We start from the raw sequence: 16,128 nt of genomic DNA, 5'->3' as shown, positions 1-16,128 counted from the left end.
GATGCGCCAAAAAAAAAAAAAAAAAAAATCTAGTTTATAAAATTACCACTAGACAGCACTGTTGTAACTTTTTTATATATACGTCAACAAAACAAATTTTCTTCTAGTACGGACTTGAGTGATGTCGAGGGAGACATCGCTCTGTTGCTCGTCACTCTAAACATATCTTACTTAGTCGAACCTTCACCTCTCTTTTTTAGAGAATCTCAAAGGTGTTCATAGTTAGAGGAGATGTTGTCGCTTCGACGGTTGGAAGGCAAATGGCAGTTAGAAATTAATAATGGCAATAAATGAGATTTAAATGGACTGTGCTACATAATTAAACTACTATTTTTACATGTTGTTAAGTTACATGTTTGGAATAAAGTATCCAGCCAGAAATGTGTAAAATAACAAAATGATTACTTCATTATTAGAATTATTTTCATATCATCTATTATAATTTAATACTTAATTTGCGTACTTATCAATGTTACTTTAACTAGGCAACATAAAAATATGTTTTGTATGAAATTAAAAATATAAATACCTATGCTTTCTAGCGAAAGAACTGAGAACTGAGTACTTATCGATCTTGCCAATAGAGCTCTCTTAACAGCAGTTTTTCTTGCTTTTCTTAAGTTGGAATAGTCAACAGTAAGTAGATAAAGGATACTAACTTAATAAACAATTTGAGCTGGAAAAACAAAATAATCAAAGAAAGAAACAAAACAGACTGAATAAACTTGATTTATTTTTTCTTAATATATTTGATTGCAAAATACAACACACATGAGCTACTAATATTCTAATTTTTATGAAAATGAATTAAAAAATCATTAGCTGGAATAAAAATAGTTCAATGTGATTGAAAAATGACTCAGTATTAACATGTGCGTTTTATATTAAATTTTTCAATCAAATTAAAATCTTCTTTCAACAAAAATTAAAACTTTTATTCAGATACAAAGCTTTACATTATATGAAAAAGTTTTAAATTTATGTTTATTACTTTGAATATATTAAATAATAGATAATACTACCTGAAGAACAGCTCTATAAGATAGCGTAGTACCGTATGTATAATTCCCCTAATTGAAAGAAATGCAGAAATGATGGGAATTACCTCAACTTACGAGCGGGCGTGCTGCAATAAATCCTTTTAAACTAAAACAGTCGAAGTATTGTAAAAACTTTCGCTTTATTGCCAAAATTGTCCATCCTATTATAATAAAAATACTATTTAGATGATACTAATCATAATTCTATTTTCCAATCATTAATTAAGAACTATATACAATTTTCATTAGATCAATTATTTCTTAAGTTTAATAAAAGTTGCACTTACATTACTTCATTTAATTATGAGTACTTATTATCTAATTATTATGAGCCTACTGATTATCTAGACAATTGCAACACAGGCGATATAAAAAAATTGGAAAAGAAATAAAATATTTGAAGCTTGCACTTACCAAGATATACTGGCTCAGGTAAAACTGGCCGAATCACCCTTAAATTGATCATTTTTTTAGCGCCCGTTAAATGTCTTATAAAATCCATTGCAAAATATATTTAGATAATATTCTAGAACTGGTTTCATGAGTATGCTGTGACAGAAAATTAAAAAATGCAATCAGATTATTCTTATATTTGAATCTGTTCAACATAAAGTATTTACAAAATTTCACTTGTTCAGCAATACCAAAATATACAAAATTTATCATTTCGAAGTTAATAATTGCAACAAAGGAGTTCAACCATTCTTCTGGCTATTTATTTTGTAGAGTGGAAAAACTATTACTGAATTCTGTCGGGAGGGAGCATTTGCTTGACATTCCCAAAAACTGACATGCAACTGCTTGTCATGAATTATTACTTTTAGTTATAAATAAGTAAAAGTTTTAGAAATAAATATTTTAATATTTAGCACTGTTGACTGTACATTAATTCTAGGACAATAATTGTGGTGAAAATTGGTAATTTTGTTTACCTAAAGTTTATATTTATAGTTAATTTAAAATAACAAAAAATTGAAATCTATTTTACATGTTCTTGAAGTACCTCTTTATCTTTTAGTTGTCCCAAGTGTACAAGAAGCTAATTCTAAAATTGATTAGTAAAATATACAGTTTACATACTTAGGTTGTGTCTTATGAATAACAAAGTCAGATGTGGGTTTTGGTAATAACCAATAATTTTCTTTGTTGCGTAATGATATGTTATATGTAAGTAACGAGACCTCATAGCCCTTTCAGTATAGAAAATTGATTTATCTTTTGCAGTTAGGAACGCAGTTCAACCTATCATTTAATAAATTTGGTTATTAAATATGGAAAGAAAAAAAATGGAGATTGCTGACTGAGGTTCCTATGAAAGTAAAACATTATTTTATAAGTGTTGAGGCGTTTCAAAACACCTTTTGAGAATCCATTAAAATGGCCAATTCAAACTCGATTCCCAGCAACATCAAACCAAAAGTACTACGAGTGCCGTTGCACACATTACAAATAGCGGCGATGTGGCCACCTTTTACCATAAATCGAGTTATTAAAACGTTAATGAGGTATCTAAATAAAAATTGAGTTATTTTTTGATAATGTAAAAATAGGAACCGCTTTGTTTGAACTGAAGAATTATATTTCTTAAATTTGAAAAGCAGATTAAATAATTTTTTGGGAATTTATTTAAAAATGATTTTTCTTAGTAAAATACTTTTAGATATTTCGTATTATTTAACAATAATAAACAGGATAAACGTTGTTCAAACGTGTTTCAGGATATATTTGGTGAGCTCAGCCATTCTTCTAGCATTATGTACTGTGGGGCTGTTGGTGAAAACTATAACAACCAAGGATTTGGTAGATAGAAGTGAAGCAATAGATATAATAACCTTGACATCTTCAGCTTTGTACAAACAACTATTTTTCGTGAAACATTATAATGAATTAAATGATTTGGTAATGACAGCTGATATTTTAGAGGTCCCAGTTGGTTGGCTCAAATATCCACCGTATTTATCCGCAGCTCATTGCACTTGTGGTTTCTTAGCTATTGGGTTCTGGTGGATGGTTCCGATACTCAAGGTAAAAATAATTTACTTCAAGTGTCAATTCTATAATAAATTTTAAGAAGTAATAAAATTTTGTTGGCAAATGTGCAGGGAATTCTCGCCTTATTCTCTTGCTGTTCCCAATATTCTATAGTCAGAGTTTTACTTTCTTTTTTGAAACCAAAATTTATAAAGACATATCTTTTATCTAGCTTATTAATCAGCAAAGCGCTAAATCATGATTATTTGCAAGATATTGAACAAGTTATTTAAAATCGTAGGTATCTTTTGGTATCACAACTTTGCCTGAGATGCGACTACCAATGAATGTTTACGATTGGGGACCTACAGGTTGGCAATTTTGCGCTATTTATGTTTGTTGTTGTTTTGGTCTGGCGTTTTCCACTCATGTGTACATGGCAGTAGATGGATTCCTATTTACAGCAGTCTACACAGCTAATGGAGCTTTAAAACTTCTGGCAGATAGAATAATGAAAATACGTTCTATAAAAACTGAAGGTATTTTTTTTTTTAATTAATTTTTTAGTTTATTGACTGGTTACTTGTTTCATGTAATTGAAAACTACAGCTCCATTTTTAATGAATTTTAACATTCACTGAACCATTTGGTTATTTTTGATAATATGTTCCTAACGAGCAGAGAAAAGATTGAAAGACAATTTTTTTCGGAATTTTTACTTTCTCAGAAACAGATTTTTTTTTCAGTGGTTTTTATAAACATTTTTGGCATAAAAATCCAAAATCTATTTATATTTTTTGGCCATTTCATTTTTAGGAAAGGAAACACTAAATGAAATAATATTATCAGAACTCAAGAAATGCGCTAAGACTCATGCTCGTATACTACAGTAAGTAGTTTAAGTTTAATTGGTGATTCAACTTTAGAATTGAGTATTATATATTTATTTAAAATTTAATTTTGTTTATGTAAGCAACTCAAAAATACTGCTGATGCTTCAGTTTTATACAATATATTATACTAAAACTTAATCTTTAGTATCCAATCTATAGAAAACATTGGAATATCACAGAGGATTTTAATGTTCAAAATTTTAAGGTGTTAATTCAAGGAGTACAAAACTGATTTAAAAAAAATTCTCTTCTTTATTTTCAAAAAGAAGATTTTGATTAAAACTACAATACATTATTTCAACATTAGCATCTTTAAGTTTCATGGCATGAACGATTTTCTTATTTACTTTACTTATCTAACTAATTTAGTTTTAATTTTTTTCTAAATATAATTTGTTTAAAAAATCAACGGATAGATTTTAAATTATGTAAAACTCCTGTGTAGGAAATAAAAACTTATTGTCTCACTCATTTCTGTTACAGATTTATTAGAAAATTGGAAGTTATATTTAGATCGCTGATTGTAGCCGATGTGTTGCATGCTATTATCTCTCTCAGTTTTGCCATGTTGCAAATGAGTGTAAGCAGAAAAAAAACTTAATCAATTATAAGCCAAAATAGCATGGTGATATGTGGGGAACCAAGATACAACGTAGTGTAGAACTGGGCTCCATTCATTCACTTGATGGGTTAATTTGAGAACTTCATAATATATCATCTTAAGATAATAAACACAACATGCTCAGTCAAACAAGGGTGTTGCCATCTCCCAACTAAGGGAAAGGGCAGTTTTACAACCTTAATAGAGCTTACTGCGAAGGAAGCCAACAGAAAAAAGAAGTAACATTACATTGATAAGGGAATAATTGATATTTGTTAAAAGAGTTAATAATGAATTACCCAGATTAATTGCAAATTTTAAAACCTTTCCTCGCAGTAATAACAGTCATCAAACTAGGAGTCTAAAGATTTCGATGAACTCTAAAGCTGCTATTGTTAAAGATCAAAGTTGACTTAAGCATTATGCCAGTGACATTCCATTGCATAACATCGTATAGCCGCTACGAGTATTCGTCCCTCAAGCTATTATCTCAAAGTAGCCCATTTTATCTTCACATCGCTAATCCTGAATCATTTCGCTACAGACAAAATTAAAAATAATGTAGGATCATTAAATGACCAGCTGATATCTTTCTTGGCATAAATGGAGCCTGGACGTCTTAGGAAGTCGGGTATTTGGTAGCCTTCGACATGTAGGTAGCAGTGAAGTCACTGTGTGACGGTTAACTGTTTAACTGCTTTAGGGCGAAACCTCTCCCTCATTTGTAGAAAAGTGATTAACTTTGCATTGAATACTTTCTAGTCCGCAGTCTTATAATAATAATAAGTCTTATAATTGATAATCCAATCAATATAACATTAGATGTTTAGCTATCGTGCCATTTATGTATAAAAGATTATTAATAAATCGTAAATTCTCCACGTTTGTTTTAATTTTTGTAATGGCTTACCAAAACTAGTATCGCATTTACTTTGTGAAATTAATCTTAAGACAATTTTATGTCATTGTTAGTTTTCAAATTTATATTTTCATATAAACATGTATAATTGGCTTATAGCTGAGGTTGCAATTGCATCCATTGCCGAAACCCTTAAAAGGAAATGGATACAATGGATCTTTATGTACAATTTTTTTAGGAATCAAAGGGAATACTAGAGTGGACCAAAATGGTATTCTTTATTTTTTACTGTTTTCTACATCAGTATCTCAACAGTTTTTTTGGCCAAGATCTAATTAATAAGGTAAATCAATAATGAAACTATAATTAAAAATCTTTCTGAACAAAAAATTACTATTTGTAATCTTTAATATTCTTTTTTTTTTTGGCATTGGCTTCCGCCATACAGCCAGCATCGTCTAGGTGCTTATCACTAGAATATCACTCACTCTCCATTCTTACCTACAAATACATTCGCTTCACACATTCATCATTCTACTATATACTGCTATTTACATAAACTACTGCTAATGGATGGAGCAGCACTCTGTGCTCCTGCCATCCTTATAGCTTAACCAAAATTAAAATCACGTAATCCTTCTCTAAGCATTTTCTTCCATTCATTCTAATTCGGCTATAGCTTTTAAATACATTCATATTTCATTGCTAGCTCTGCTATAGACTTAGGCACATAGATGTTGGTGGAGAATATAATGTCTTCGTAGCGAAATGGTGCATCTAAATACCTGTATATATCGTCAAACATTCGTTTCCTTTCTACCACATAACGTGGACATATCATTATTACATGTTTGAAATCCTCCTCCTCATTGCAATCTACGCAAAGAGGAGAGGGCCTTTTGTTGATCCTGTGTAGATACGATCCGCACACCGCGTGGTTCGCTCTCAGCCTGCTTATTGTCGTAACAACCCATTTATTAGTGACAGTTCCCTTAAACCATGGTTGTCTAGGTAACTGATCTGCCATAGTTTTATAGAATCTACCTTTATCACCATTATTGTAATCTGTCTGCCATTTTTGTAGTGCTGCTTTTGCAATTATACCCTTGATATCGGTGTGTGGTAATTTATAATTAGCCATTTCCCCACTATTGGTGGCTTCCTTTGCAAGTGTATCAACAATTTCATTCTCTTTTATACCACAATGACCCCTTACCCACAAAAAATTAATGCAGACTCCCTTCTCTTTAAAAATGGCAATAGTTTCTACAATCTCTGCGATAATGTGATTCATTCCTGTAGACTGGTTGTGTATATGTGATAATTTACACAACGCACTCTGGCTGTCACTAATAATGGTATATTTTTTCTCCGACAACGAATAAATATATTTTAAAGCCGTTAAAATAGCAATTAGCTCCGCTGTATAAATGGACGCCTCATCTTCTAATTTAATTATCGTAAAATAGTTCCGAACCGGATCATACACAGCACTTCCGACTTTATTATTGATTTTGGACCCATCTGTAAATAAACGATATGAGCCCGGATAATGGGAAGAAATGTAATCTTCGAAGGCCGAGGTTCTCATCTTTTCCGGTACCTTTATCAAGTCGAAGGAAGTGTTAACACTTAATTCGCTCAATAAATGTTCGTATTTTAAGTTGTACACATCTAACTTATTATTAGAATATACCTTATCTCTAAAGGTAGAGATTCTAATAAAACTTTCTGTGTAAATGGGGCCTTTCTTTTTTGTCCAATATTTGTGAGTGAGTTTAATATTCTTTGTTGGACTAATAAGATAAACCTGTAAGATACATGTATCTGTAAACGTTTGTGTAACCAAATTATGACTTCTTTTTTAACTTGTCGCAGCAAGAAAATCTTAGATATGTTTTGGAAGAAGTTCCTTGGGAAGAATGCTCCTTACCGGTGAGAAGTACCACTCTGATCATGATTACAGCTACAACAAATCCAATCAAGCTCAGTGCTTGGAGAATGTATTTCTTACAGTATGCGACATTTTCAGAGGTAAGTATGTATATAAGTGGAGAAAAACCAGAAATTCTCAAATATAGGCAGCATAGAATGTAATTCTCTGAGATTATCTGATTGATAACGGCATGAGGGTATTGAAAGATAAAAAAGAAAAATTTGATGAGATAACACTCATTCTCCTGTAGCAATTATAATTCAAATTTTCGACAAATTGATTTTTTACTAAGTGATAACATTATTCTCTAAAAATCGCTACACCACTATCAAACTCAAAAAAATAAAATAATAATAATTATTATTATGCGATTTCAAGAGAAAAAAAATCTTCGCATAGGCTAAAAATCTAATTCTAATAAAGAAGTATAATTAAATAGATGAAATTAAAAAAGTTATTTATTAAAGAAAATTCTTTATGGTTTTTGGAGAAAATCCAGAAAGAAATATCAGTAAAATCATTCTTGGGATGATGGATTTAGACCAGACCTTTGTCTTCCATTAACCAGAACATTAGTAGGGTTGGCCGTCAGAGATTTTCCTTCTTGTGCAAAACATTTTTGCAGCTTTACTTTTAATATTGCCCTTGACCAAAAACCTGCAACTTAGTTAGATAGACAACAACCATTATCACTTATTACTGATTAATTTAAATTCTTTTAATTTGCATGTTTTATGTAAAGCTGTACTTTAGCTACCTTCGTTAACAATGTTTGGCGCCTTACTTTTTAACTTCATTTATGTAAAGTAAAAACAAAAGTCCAATATTTTGAAAAAATAAATACATTATCTTAGTTTTAAATAACTACCCTGCAATGCTGAGTTTACATAAAACAGAAATATATTTCATTAGACTTGTAGCTCTGGCTACTTACTTTTGGGAGAAATTCAATTTCAAAAATATGACTCAATGGCACTGTTACATCTTTCGAACTGTTTGTTCTAGCAGTTAGTTATAAGAAGTGTGGCTTTTAAATTAAACCATTACACTGATTATTTGCCAACTAATTTTTAACTTACATTTGTTTCAGTTCGTCAAAAATATGATATCTACTTATATGGTTCTAAGGCAACTGCAGGATAATTCTATTTAATAAGCTAGTTTCGATTAGTTAAATGGTCATAAAAAAAAGTCAGAACTTATATTTTTGATTTTTTATGAGCTTACATTACAATTATTTGCTTGTTCTGTTTAATTTGTTTTAATAAAATAGATGTGAAAGTTTTTAATACTATTCATTTATATCCCACTAATCAAATCGCTTATTCAAAGTTTCTTGCAAAATACGGATGCTCATTGACTTGCATTTCAATTCCATCTTAATAGCAACAATACTCCGATTCAAAATTGGGAAAAACAGAAATTGTGTCTTAAATTCAGTAGAATGCTGCGGTTCCGGTATTTTACAGTTAATATTAAGGTTAACGCTATTTTCTGCATTTTGGGTTCATCTATTTTGAGAAACAAGAAAGAAAAACCATTGGAATAAGTGGATCTTTTCTTTTAATTTTATACGAATGGAATTGATCGTCAAAAAGTGCACGAAAAAGCATAACGTTGAAAAACGCCCAACTTTGACAATTGTTTTCTCATTTTCTATAAAAGTTAAAATTCCCAAATTTTCTTTAAAATAAAGGGCAAACCCTCCTTTATAACTGTAATTTTTTTGCAACAACCCAGATCTAATAGATTTCGAGAAAAAAGTTGCCCAAAATGAGCAAAAACGGCTTTTTCAAAAAATGTTAAGTATAAGGGTTGATTAAACTACCTTTTGCCGTTTTACGAAAGTCTGTCGAGTAGGAAACGAGATATTTAGAGTTAAATTTCGGTTTCGTTTGAAACAGTGATATCTTTAACTTCAAATATCTCGTAAACTGCTCGATAGATTTTGTGTATATTTTATCTGTATATGGAGACAACTTTTGTCTATAATTGTATAAAATTTCGTAAAAATCTTTCGAGTAGGAAACGTGATAGAGTTAAATTTTGGTTCCGTTTGAAACTGTGATATCTTTAACTTCAAATATCTTGTAAACTACTCGATAGATTTTGTTTATATTTCACCTGTATATGGAGACAACTTTTGTCTAAAATTGTATAAAATTTCTTAAAAATCCGTCGAGTAGGAAACGAGATATTTAGAGTTAAATTTCAGTTTCGTTTGAAACAGTGAAATCTTTAACCTCAAATATCTCGTAAACTGCTTGATAGATTTTGTTTATATTTTACCTGTATATGGAGACAACTATTCTCTATAATTGTGTAAAATTTAGTAAAAATTTATCGAGCAGAAAACGAGATATTTAGAGATAAAATTTTGCTTTCGTTTTACAGAGGGAATCTTTAAATTCAAATATCTTGTAAACTACATGATAGATTTTGTTTATTTTTTACCTGTATATGGAGACAACTTTTGTCTATAATTGTATAAAATTTTGTAAAAATCTTTCGAGTAGGAAACGAGATATTTGGATTTAAATTTTGGTTTCGTTTGAAACAGTGATATCTTTAACTTCAAATATCTTGTAAACTACTCGATAGATTTTGTTTATATTTTATCTTTATATGGAGACAACAAATCTCATTAATTTCTGATTGGAATGAAGTTATTGTAAACAAAACGGTTTGGTGTAATCTTATAGTATTACACACCAATTTTGGTAAATAATGACATCCAAAGATAAAGAAAGAGTAGTAAAGCTACCTAGAGAGAAGAGTGTCTTATATCTAAACATATGTTTAGACAAAAATCAAGCACTGAAATAATTTTGGATAGCACTTAAACAATGACCTATGGATAAAACATATTAATTATCTATATTTGTATTATTTTCTTCTTTCATTCAATTATGAAACTTTATTGTAAGTAATTACTGATCTATTGCTAGCGTTCGCAGATAATGACGGAAAAACAATTGACACTTTTGCTTCAGCAGAATTTTAAAGATGCTTTGGAATTAGGCCCTTAGAAATTTTTGCTTCATCATCAAAAGAAATCTTTACAGTTTAGCAGAGGCTCAAAAGAGCTCTGAATAGTGCAGAAATGTAATATACTATTTGGTAAAGATCAGTTAGAACAACGAGAATGAATAAATGAAAAAATGATGATATAAGTAGCGTAATAAATAATAGAGAGGATAAAAAAAGGAAGCTGGGTTTGTATGGCCAAGACTAATATTACAAACAAATAGCCCAATGTAAGACCAAAAAGAGGATAGAATCACCTAATTTGGCCCATCTACTATGTAACCTCATAGCACATATACGGATTTATTAATTGAATTAATTTCCAAGCAATATGCTTTTTAAGGCATTTATAGGATTAATGTTCCTTCTAAAATGTCTATTTAATGTAATGTGTGACCTTTAATTTATATCTTTATGGATTCAAAATTTCATATTAATTGAAAATCAGTTGAGTGAAAGTGCTGCATTACTGAAACAAGTTCCTGATTTTTAACTTATTTTTCGCCCAAAATACTTTCAAGAACGTTTCCTTACATAAATTGCTGTAACAAGAATCATGTAAAAGTCTTCGTATGCAACCATTAATTTACTTTACTCGATAATAATATGCTACGGGCATGCATACATTACATGCGTCGAGTATTCTTACTTCAGAAAATTGATTTGCCAATTCCTAGTTTCCAACTATAATTTGGTATTAATTATTGAAAGCGAAGAATTAGAGAATCCTGCGCCAAAACATATTCTTTGTCCTTAGGCTATTCATTCTTTGAATACATTCCAAGGGAGAGAGTTACATATTTAGGGCCCTTAAACATGGGAAATTCTAGAGCAACATTTAAGAAAAAGTCATCAGTTTTAAGAGTTCCGTTGATTGCACTAAAAATCATAGCGATGTGGCCTTTAGATTCAAAGAATTTGGCCGTTAAATTTTTAATGAAGTGAGTATTTTTGAACTCGATCTTCCAGATTTCTTTAGTACATTTTATAGAATGAATATTTCCGTTCCTGGATTGATGATATCAAATATAATTTTGATTTTTTTTTTTCAGGATATACGAAATTCTTTCACCAATTCTTCTGATATTTTGCACGTTTGGCCTATTTTTAAAGCTAGTTAGTACTGATGATTTGGTTGATCGAAGTGAAGCAATAGATATATTTACATTAACTTTTTCAGCTTGTTATAAAGAATTATTCTTCCTTAAACATTACAAAGAACTAAATAATTTGGTTATAATGGCAGACGCCATGGACTTACCTGATGGTTGGATGAAAAATGTACCGTTTTTAGCCACTCTTCATTGTATTTGTGGTGCTATATCCATTGCTTTTTGGTGGTTTTGCCCAATATTTAAGGTAATGAATATCGCCAAGCATGTCTATCTATATTCTGATAAAGGAAAAATATTATTGTCCATTTCAGTTATAAGAATTATAGCATATTAGTTCATTGTATGGGGTGAAAGAAGGGATGAGGGTATCCAACAAACATTTTGAAGAAGAAAGTATCCATTATTACCAATGTAATTAAACCTCTTTAAAAAAAACCTAAATTTTAATTTCAAACATTATATTTATAAGGATTTTTTAAAAAATTCAATGAATTTGTGTTTTTATGACTAATACTGAAAATCGTAGGTAATATTTGGAGAAACACCTTTATCCGAGATGCGTTTTCCATTGAACATTTATTATTGGGAAGTTGATGGCTGGCATTTTGGTATCGTTTTTTTCTTATGTTGTTTTGGCATTCAGTATGCCGCACAAACGTATATGGCAGTAGATGGATTTGTATTTGTTACTGTATACACAGCTAATGGTGCTTTAAAACAGTTGGAGCAAAAATTGATTAATTTACGAACAATTCAAACAAAAGGTATTGAATGTTTTCCTTTTTCTATTTATTTTAAAGTAAAAATTAAATGATGATTATTTGATCAGTTTAATATTATTAATAGTGCTTCAAAGTCCACAAGCTTTGTTAAAATCTATTTAGGCTGCACCAAATAGCGATTCTGTTAGGTTACTAGTAACCGCTCTCTATACCAGTATACTATGAATAGATTACAACTTAATTTAAATTTGTTTAAATGTAAAAATTTAAATCTCACAAATTTCTAATGCGCACATTTGTTTAAAAATCATAATTTTCATTATGATTATCAGATAGATCCGTTGTTGAAAAGAACGCATGGACTCTCAGGAAGGTTCTAGCAAACCTCTTGTGGGACCGAGACCTTTCTGCTCGCTCACAAGGCAGTGACTAAATCTATTACTAAGCCTTGAGTTCGTAGCCCTTTTTTAGATTTAGATTATTTCTTTCGTTAGCTGTCTTTCTTGCTCCCTTCTCTATCGTTAGAGCTGTTAACTAAAAGCAGAAACCTGGAATTATCATAAGCAGTTAACTCGAGAATCCTCGACAAAGTTGACGATGTATCTGCTAGGACACTGCCAAGGAGCTGTAAAAGACTTTGGTGGCTGTGCTGAACGGAGAACTACAGTCTCAGGAGTCAAATAGTCTGCATTGATCGATGCTCGTCCAAAGTTGAAATCCAGCACAATATCCGGGAATTTTGCAGTTAAAACAATGATTCCTAAGCTGTTATTGATATTAAATTAAAATATTTTCTACAAAAGATAAAATTGGCCAAGATTATCCTTATTACTTTCGCTCTAAAATGTGTTTATAATTTTATAATCTTAATGTTGTTTCAGACAATAAACAATGAATGACGAAGTCTCCATGAAATCTATTTAGTTAATAATTTTATTTAGTATTATTTGCAATTCCACAACAATTTCATTAAACACCTCTTTCCCAATAAGTAGGTTTTCTTTCAATTTTATCAAATTTTATTTGTAGGAAAGGAATCATTATATGAAGCAAGATTAAAAGAATTGAAAGAATGTGTGAAGACTCATGTCTTTATTTTGCAGTAAGAAATTTATTTCTTCTTTAGCAATAAATTTTAAAAAATAAACAATGAATAAAACTTTTTAAACATTATATTTGACATATTTATATGCTTATTTAGTTTCTCTTTAGTCTCATGTTGTAGATTTCTAAAGAAAATGGATATGGTCTTCAGGTCCATGATAGTGGCTGATGTACTGCACGCTATAATTTCTTTAAGTTTTGCTATGTTACAGATGAGCGTAAGTTGCTAAACAGAATTCATTTCTAGTAGAATCAATAAATAGCTTTTTCGCTAGTGATTGGCCATTAAATAATGAAAATTTTGTTTTTGATTTATGAAATTCAGAAAAATATCAGTTACTACAAATTAATTATCCTTTGATAAAAGTACCTTCTAAAAACTGCGGATAACTGTAATTAAAAGCAAGAAAATATGTAAGAGCAGTGGAAAGGATTTCTGAAGAAGATCCTTGAGCAGTACTAAAAAAAGGGAGGACATCCTAGTATTTTGCTCAAATTTTTACGTTATTCTAGGTCAAAAATAAGTTGAAACATATTAGGCCGTTCGTCTGAATGAGCTGAGGGGCCAAAACAATTTTTTTGAATACTTTCGGTTTTGTTTTGTTTTTTCTTCACTACAAACATAGAAATCATTGAAAGTTTCATGACCAACTCTATAAACTCTAAACAAACTGTAGTAACTATTTTTGAAGATCAACCCTTATATGTTACATCTGCTCTGACGGTCAGTTTTAATTTGGATTTGCTGTTTGTACGCTAGAAAAGTTTTAGTGGATCAAATGAATGCAATAAGTTTGTTTCTTGTATATAAGTATATTTATTTTACAAATTGTATTAGGTATTTCCTCATTTTTAATTATTATTATTATTTACAGGAATCGAAAGGAATATTTGAATGGTGTAAGATGATTGTTTTCGTGGCCTACTGTTTTTTACATCAGTATTTGAATAGCTTTTTTGGTCAAGAACTAATTGACAAGGTATTTGAAATAGTACTTTGCGTTTCTATTGATGTTATTCTTGAAGCAATCTGTTTCTTCCAATTTACAAAACTATAATTAAAAATAATTTTACTGCTGACTAAAATGCAAAAAACTGTTTTTCTTTTGCAGCAAGAATCTCTTAGGGATGTACTAGAAGAAATTCCTTGGGAGGAGAGCGCCCGTCCATTGGGCATGACGACCCTAATCATGATGACAGTTACCACAGATCCAATTAAGCTTAGCGCTTGGAGGATGTATTTTTTGCAACATGCCACTTTTGCACACGTTGGTTATGATGTTACTTAAATAATATTATATTATTATAACTCTTTTAAACATATTAAGTGTAGATATTTCCCGGTTAGCATTTGAAAACAGGCAACACCAACCGAACGGGGAAACGCTATAGGACCCTGTCATTTCTTTTTATGATTAGTTTTTGGTATTTTCGAGTTATTCTATTCCTTATAGTTGTTTTGCAGTGTTTTTTCTGCATGTTGATAAAACCAGAGTTTATTTGCATTAACTATGTACCTAATGTTACGGGTATATAGGATTATTACTTTCGTTAGCTGCCTTTCTTTCTCCCTTCTCTATCGTTAGAGCTATTAACGAGAAAAATGCAGAAATCTGGAATTAGAGTCATCAGAATCACCGAGTTTTGTTTAATATATTGTTTTTTCCACATTCCCTTACTGTGTAAGAGACAATCTTGTAAACTTTTCGATATTGTGTTTTCTCCGTAGACACCTTTTAAGATGATCACCTCAATCCAAAAAAAAGGAGATGTTTTTAGATATGATTTGTGTTGCCTTTTGTTTGTGTACCTCTGAGTTTTAAACCGAGTTTAAAACCTCCGAGTTTGTGTTTCCGAGAACCCTAAACCATCCCCATTCGAATCATTTCATTTATACTATGGGTAGATCAATAAATTTTACTTCAATGATTTTACTATGAACATTCTTTTCAGTAATATAACGTTTTTACTTGCAAAATGTCAATAAGGAGTATTTAGTTTCAAGAATTCATAGTTAAAATAAAATAACTGAGTTAGAATTTTGAGGATTGTTGTCAGAGAGAAAATCTTTTGTGATCACTCCAGTATTTTTTTTTTTTTTTGCGTTAACAGAATATAAATTTTGAGATACCTTTTTTTAAAAAAAATGAATTTTGGTTTTCAGTTTGTGAAGAACATGATATCAACATACATGGTTCTGCGTCAAGTCATTGACAATTCTAATTGAATGAAGGAATAGCAAATAGATATATTTAGTTAAATCAATCCTAGTATTTACAATTGGCTACTAGAAAAAAAATACTCAGCACATCATGTTTTACTAGCTGCATAAAATCTATTTAATAGATTATCTACCAAAATTAAGAGATTAGATGACAAACATTTTCTCCTGCTATACATAGTTTGGATAATTGGAATTATGTATTAGTGCTCTTGACATGACCTTCAGGGTTCGTTCACTCATTCACACTATCAGTTTTTAAAAATCTGCAAAAAAGATTTGTAATTATGTAGATTTTTATTAGCAATAAAATATATAATTTCTGAATTGGTTTTTTCCTACTCATTTTATTGGTTGCTACCTAGCCTTATTTGTATTGAACTGAGAAGGGTTTTCTAACTAAGAATTAGGGATTCATTCTATTTCACCTTTTTTTCAACGAGACATATCCTCCACTATCAAGTTATGTGGCAAAGAATAAATTAGGAGTGGAAGCATAAACTAATAATTTTTTTCTATAAATAAAAATTTGCTCCACGCGGGACTTAAATTTGTGATCTCACTAGAAATCTCAGTTCAGCTTATTACTATTACTCTATATCACTAGACCCTTACTTATTCTCTCTTATTACTCTGGTT

The 16,128-nt window shown here is 30.3% G+C and overlaps 2 protein-coding genes across 2 annotated transcripts; both read left to right on the top strand.

The window, feature by feature from the left end:
• Positions 1–2,265: 2,265 nt before the first annotated feature.
• LOC141454323 (uncharacterized) lies at positions 2,266–9,051 on the top strand. Its single transcript, XM_074128432.1, has 8 exons — positions 2,266–2,545; positions 2,759–3,065; positions 3,313–3,550; positions 3,828–3,900; positions 4,388–4,484; positions 5,603–5,707; positions 7,243–7,398; positions 8,391–9,051. Exons 1-8 carry the CDS (start codon positions 2,418–2,420, stop codon positions 8,451–8,453), a joined length of 1,167 nt encoding a protein of 388 aa, XP_073984533.1. The 5' UTR covers positions 2,266–2,417; the 3' UTR covers positions 8,454–9,051.
• An 840-nt stretch (positions 9,052–9,891) lies between these two features.
• LOC141454752 (uncharacterized) lies at positions 9,892–15,573 on the top strand. Its single transcript, XM_074129328.1, has 8 exons — positions 9,892–11,268; positions 11,380–11,686; positions 11,969–12,206; positions 13,194–13,266; positions 13,390–13,486; positions 14,144–14,248; positions 14,381–14,536; positions 15,433–15,573. The coding sequence occupies exons 1-8, from the start codon at positions 11,144–11,146 to the stop codon at positions 15,493–15,495; spliced, it is 1,164 nt and encodes a 387-aa protein (XP_073985429.1). The 5' UTR covers positions 9,892–11,143; the 3' UTR covers positions 15,496–15,573.
• Positions 15,574–16,128: the final 555 nt, after the last annotated feature.

Source organism: Rhodnius prolixus, unplaced genomic scaffold (genome assembly GCF_049639745.1).
Source record: "Rhodnius prolixus isolate KJV_2025 unplaced genomic scaffold, Rpr scaffold_9, whole genome shotgun sequence".
In the NCBI taxonomy this organism is placed as follows: domain Eukaryota; kingdom Metazoa; phylum Arthropoda; class Insecta; order Hemiptera; family Reduviidae; genus Rhodnius; species Rhodnius prolixus.
Note: the sequence above shows the minus strand (reverse complement) of the source record. Positions and strands in the feature narration are given on the sequence as shown.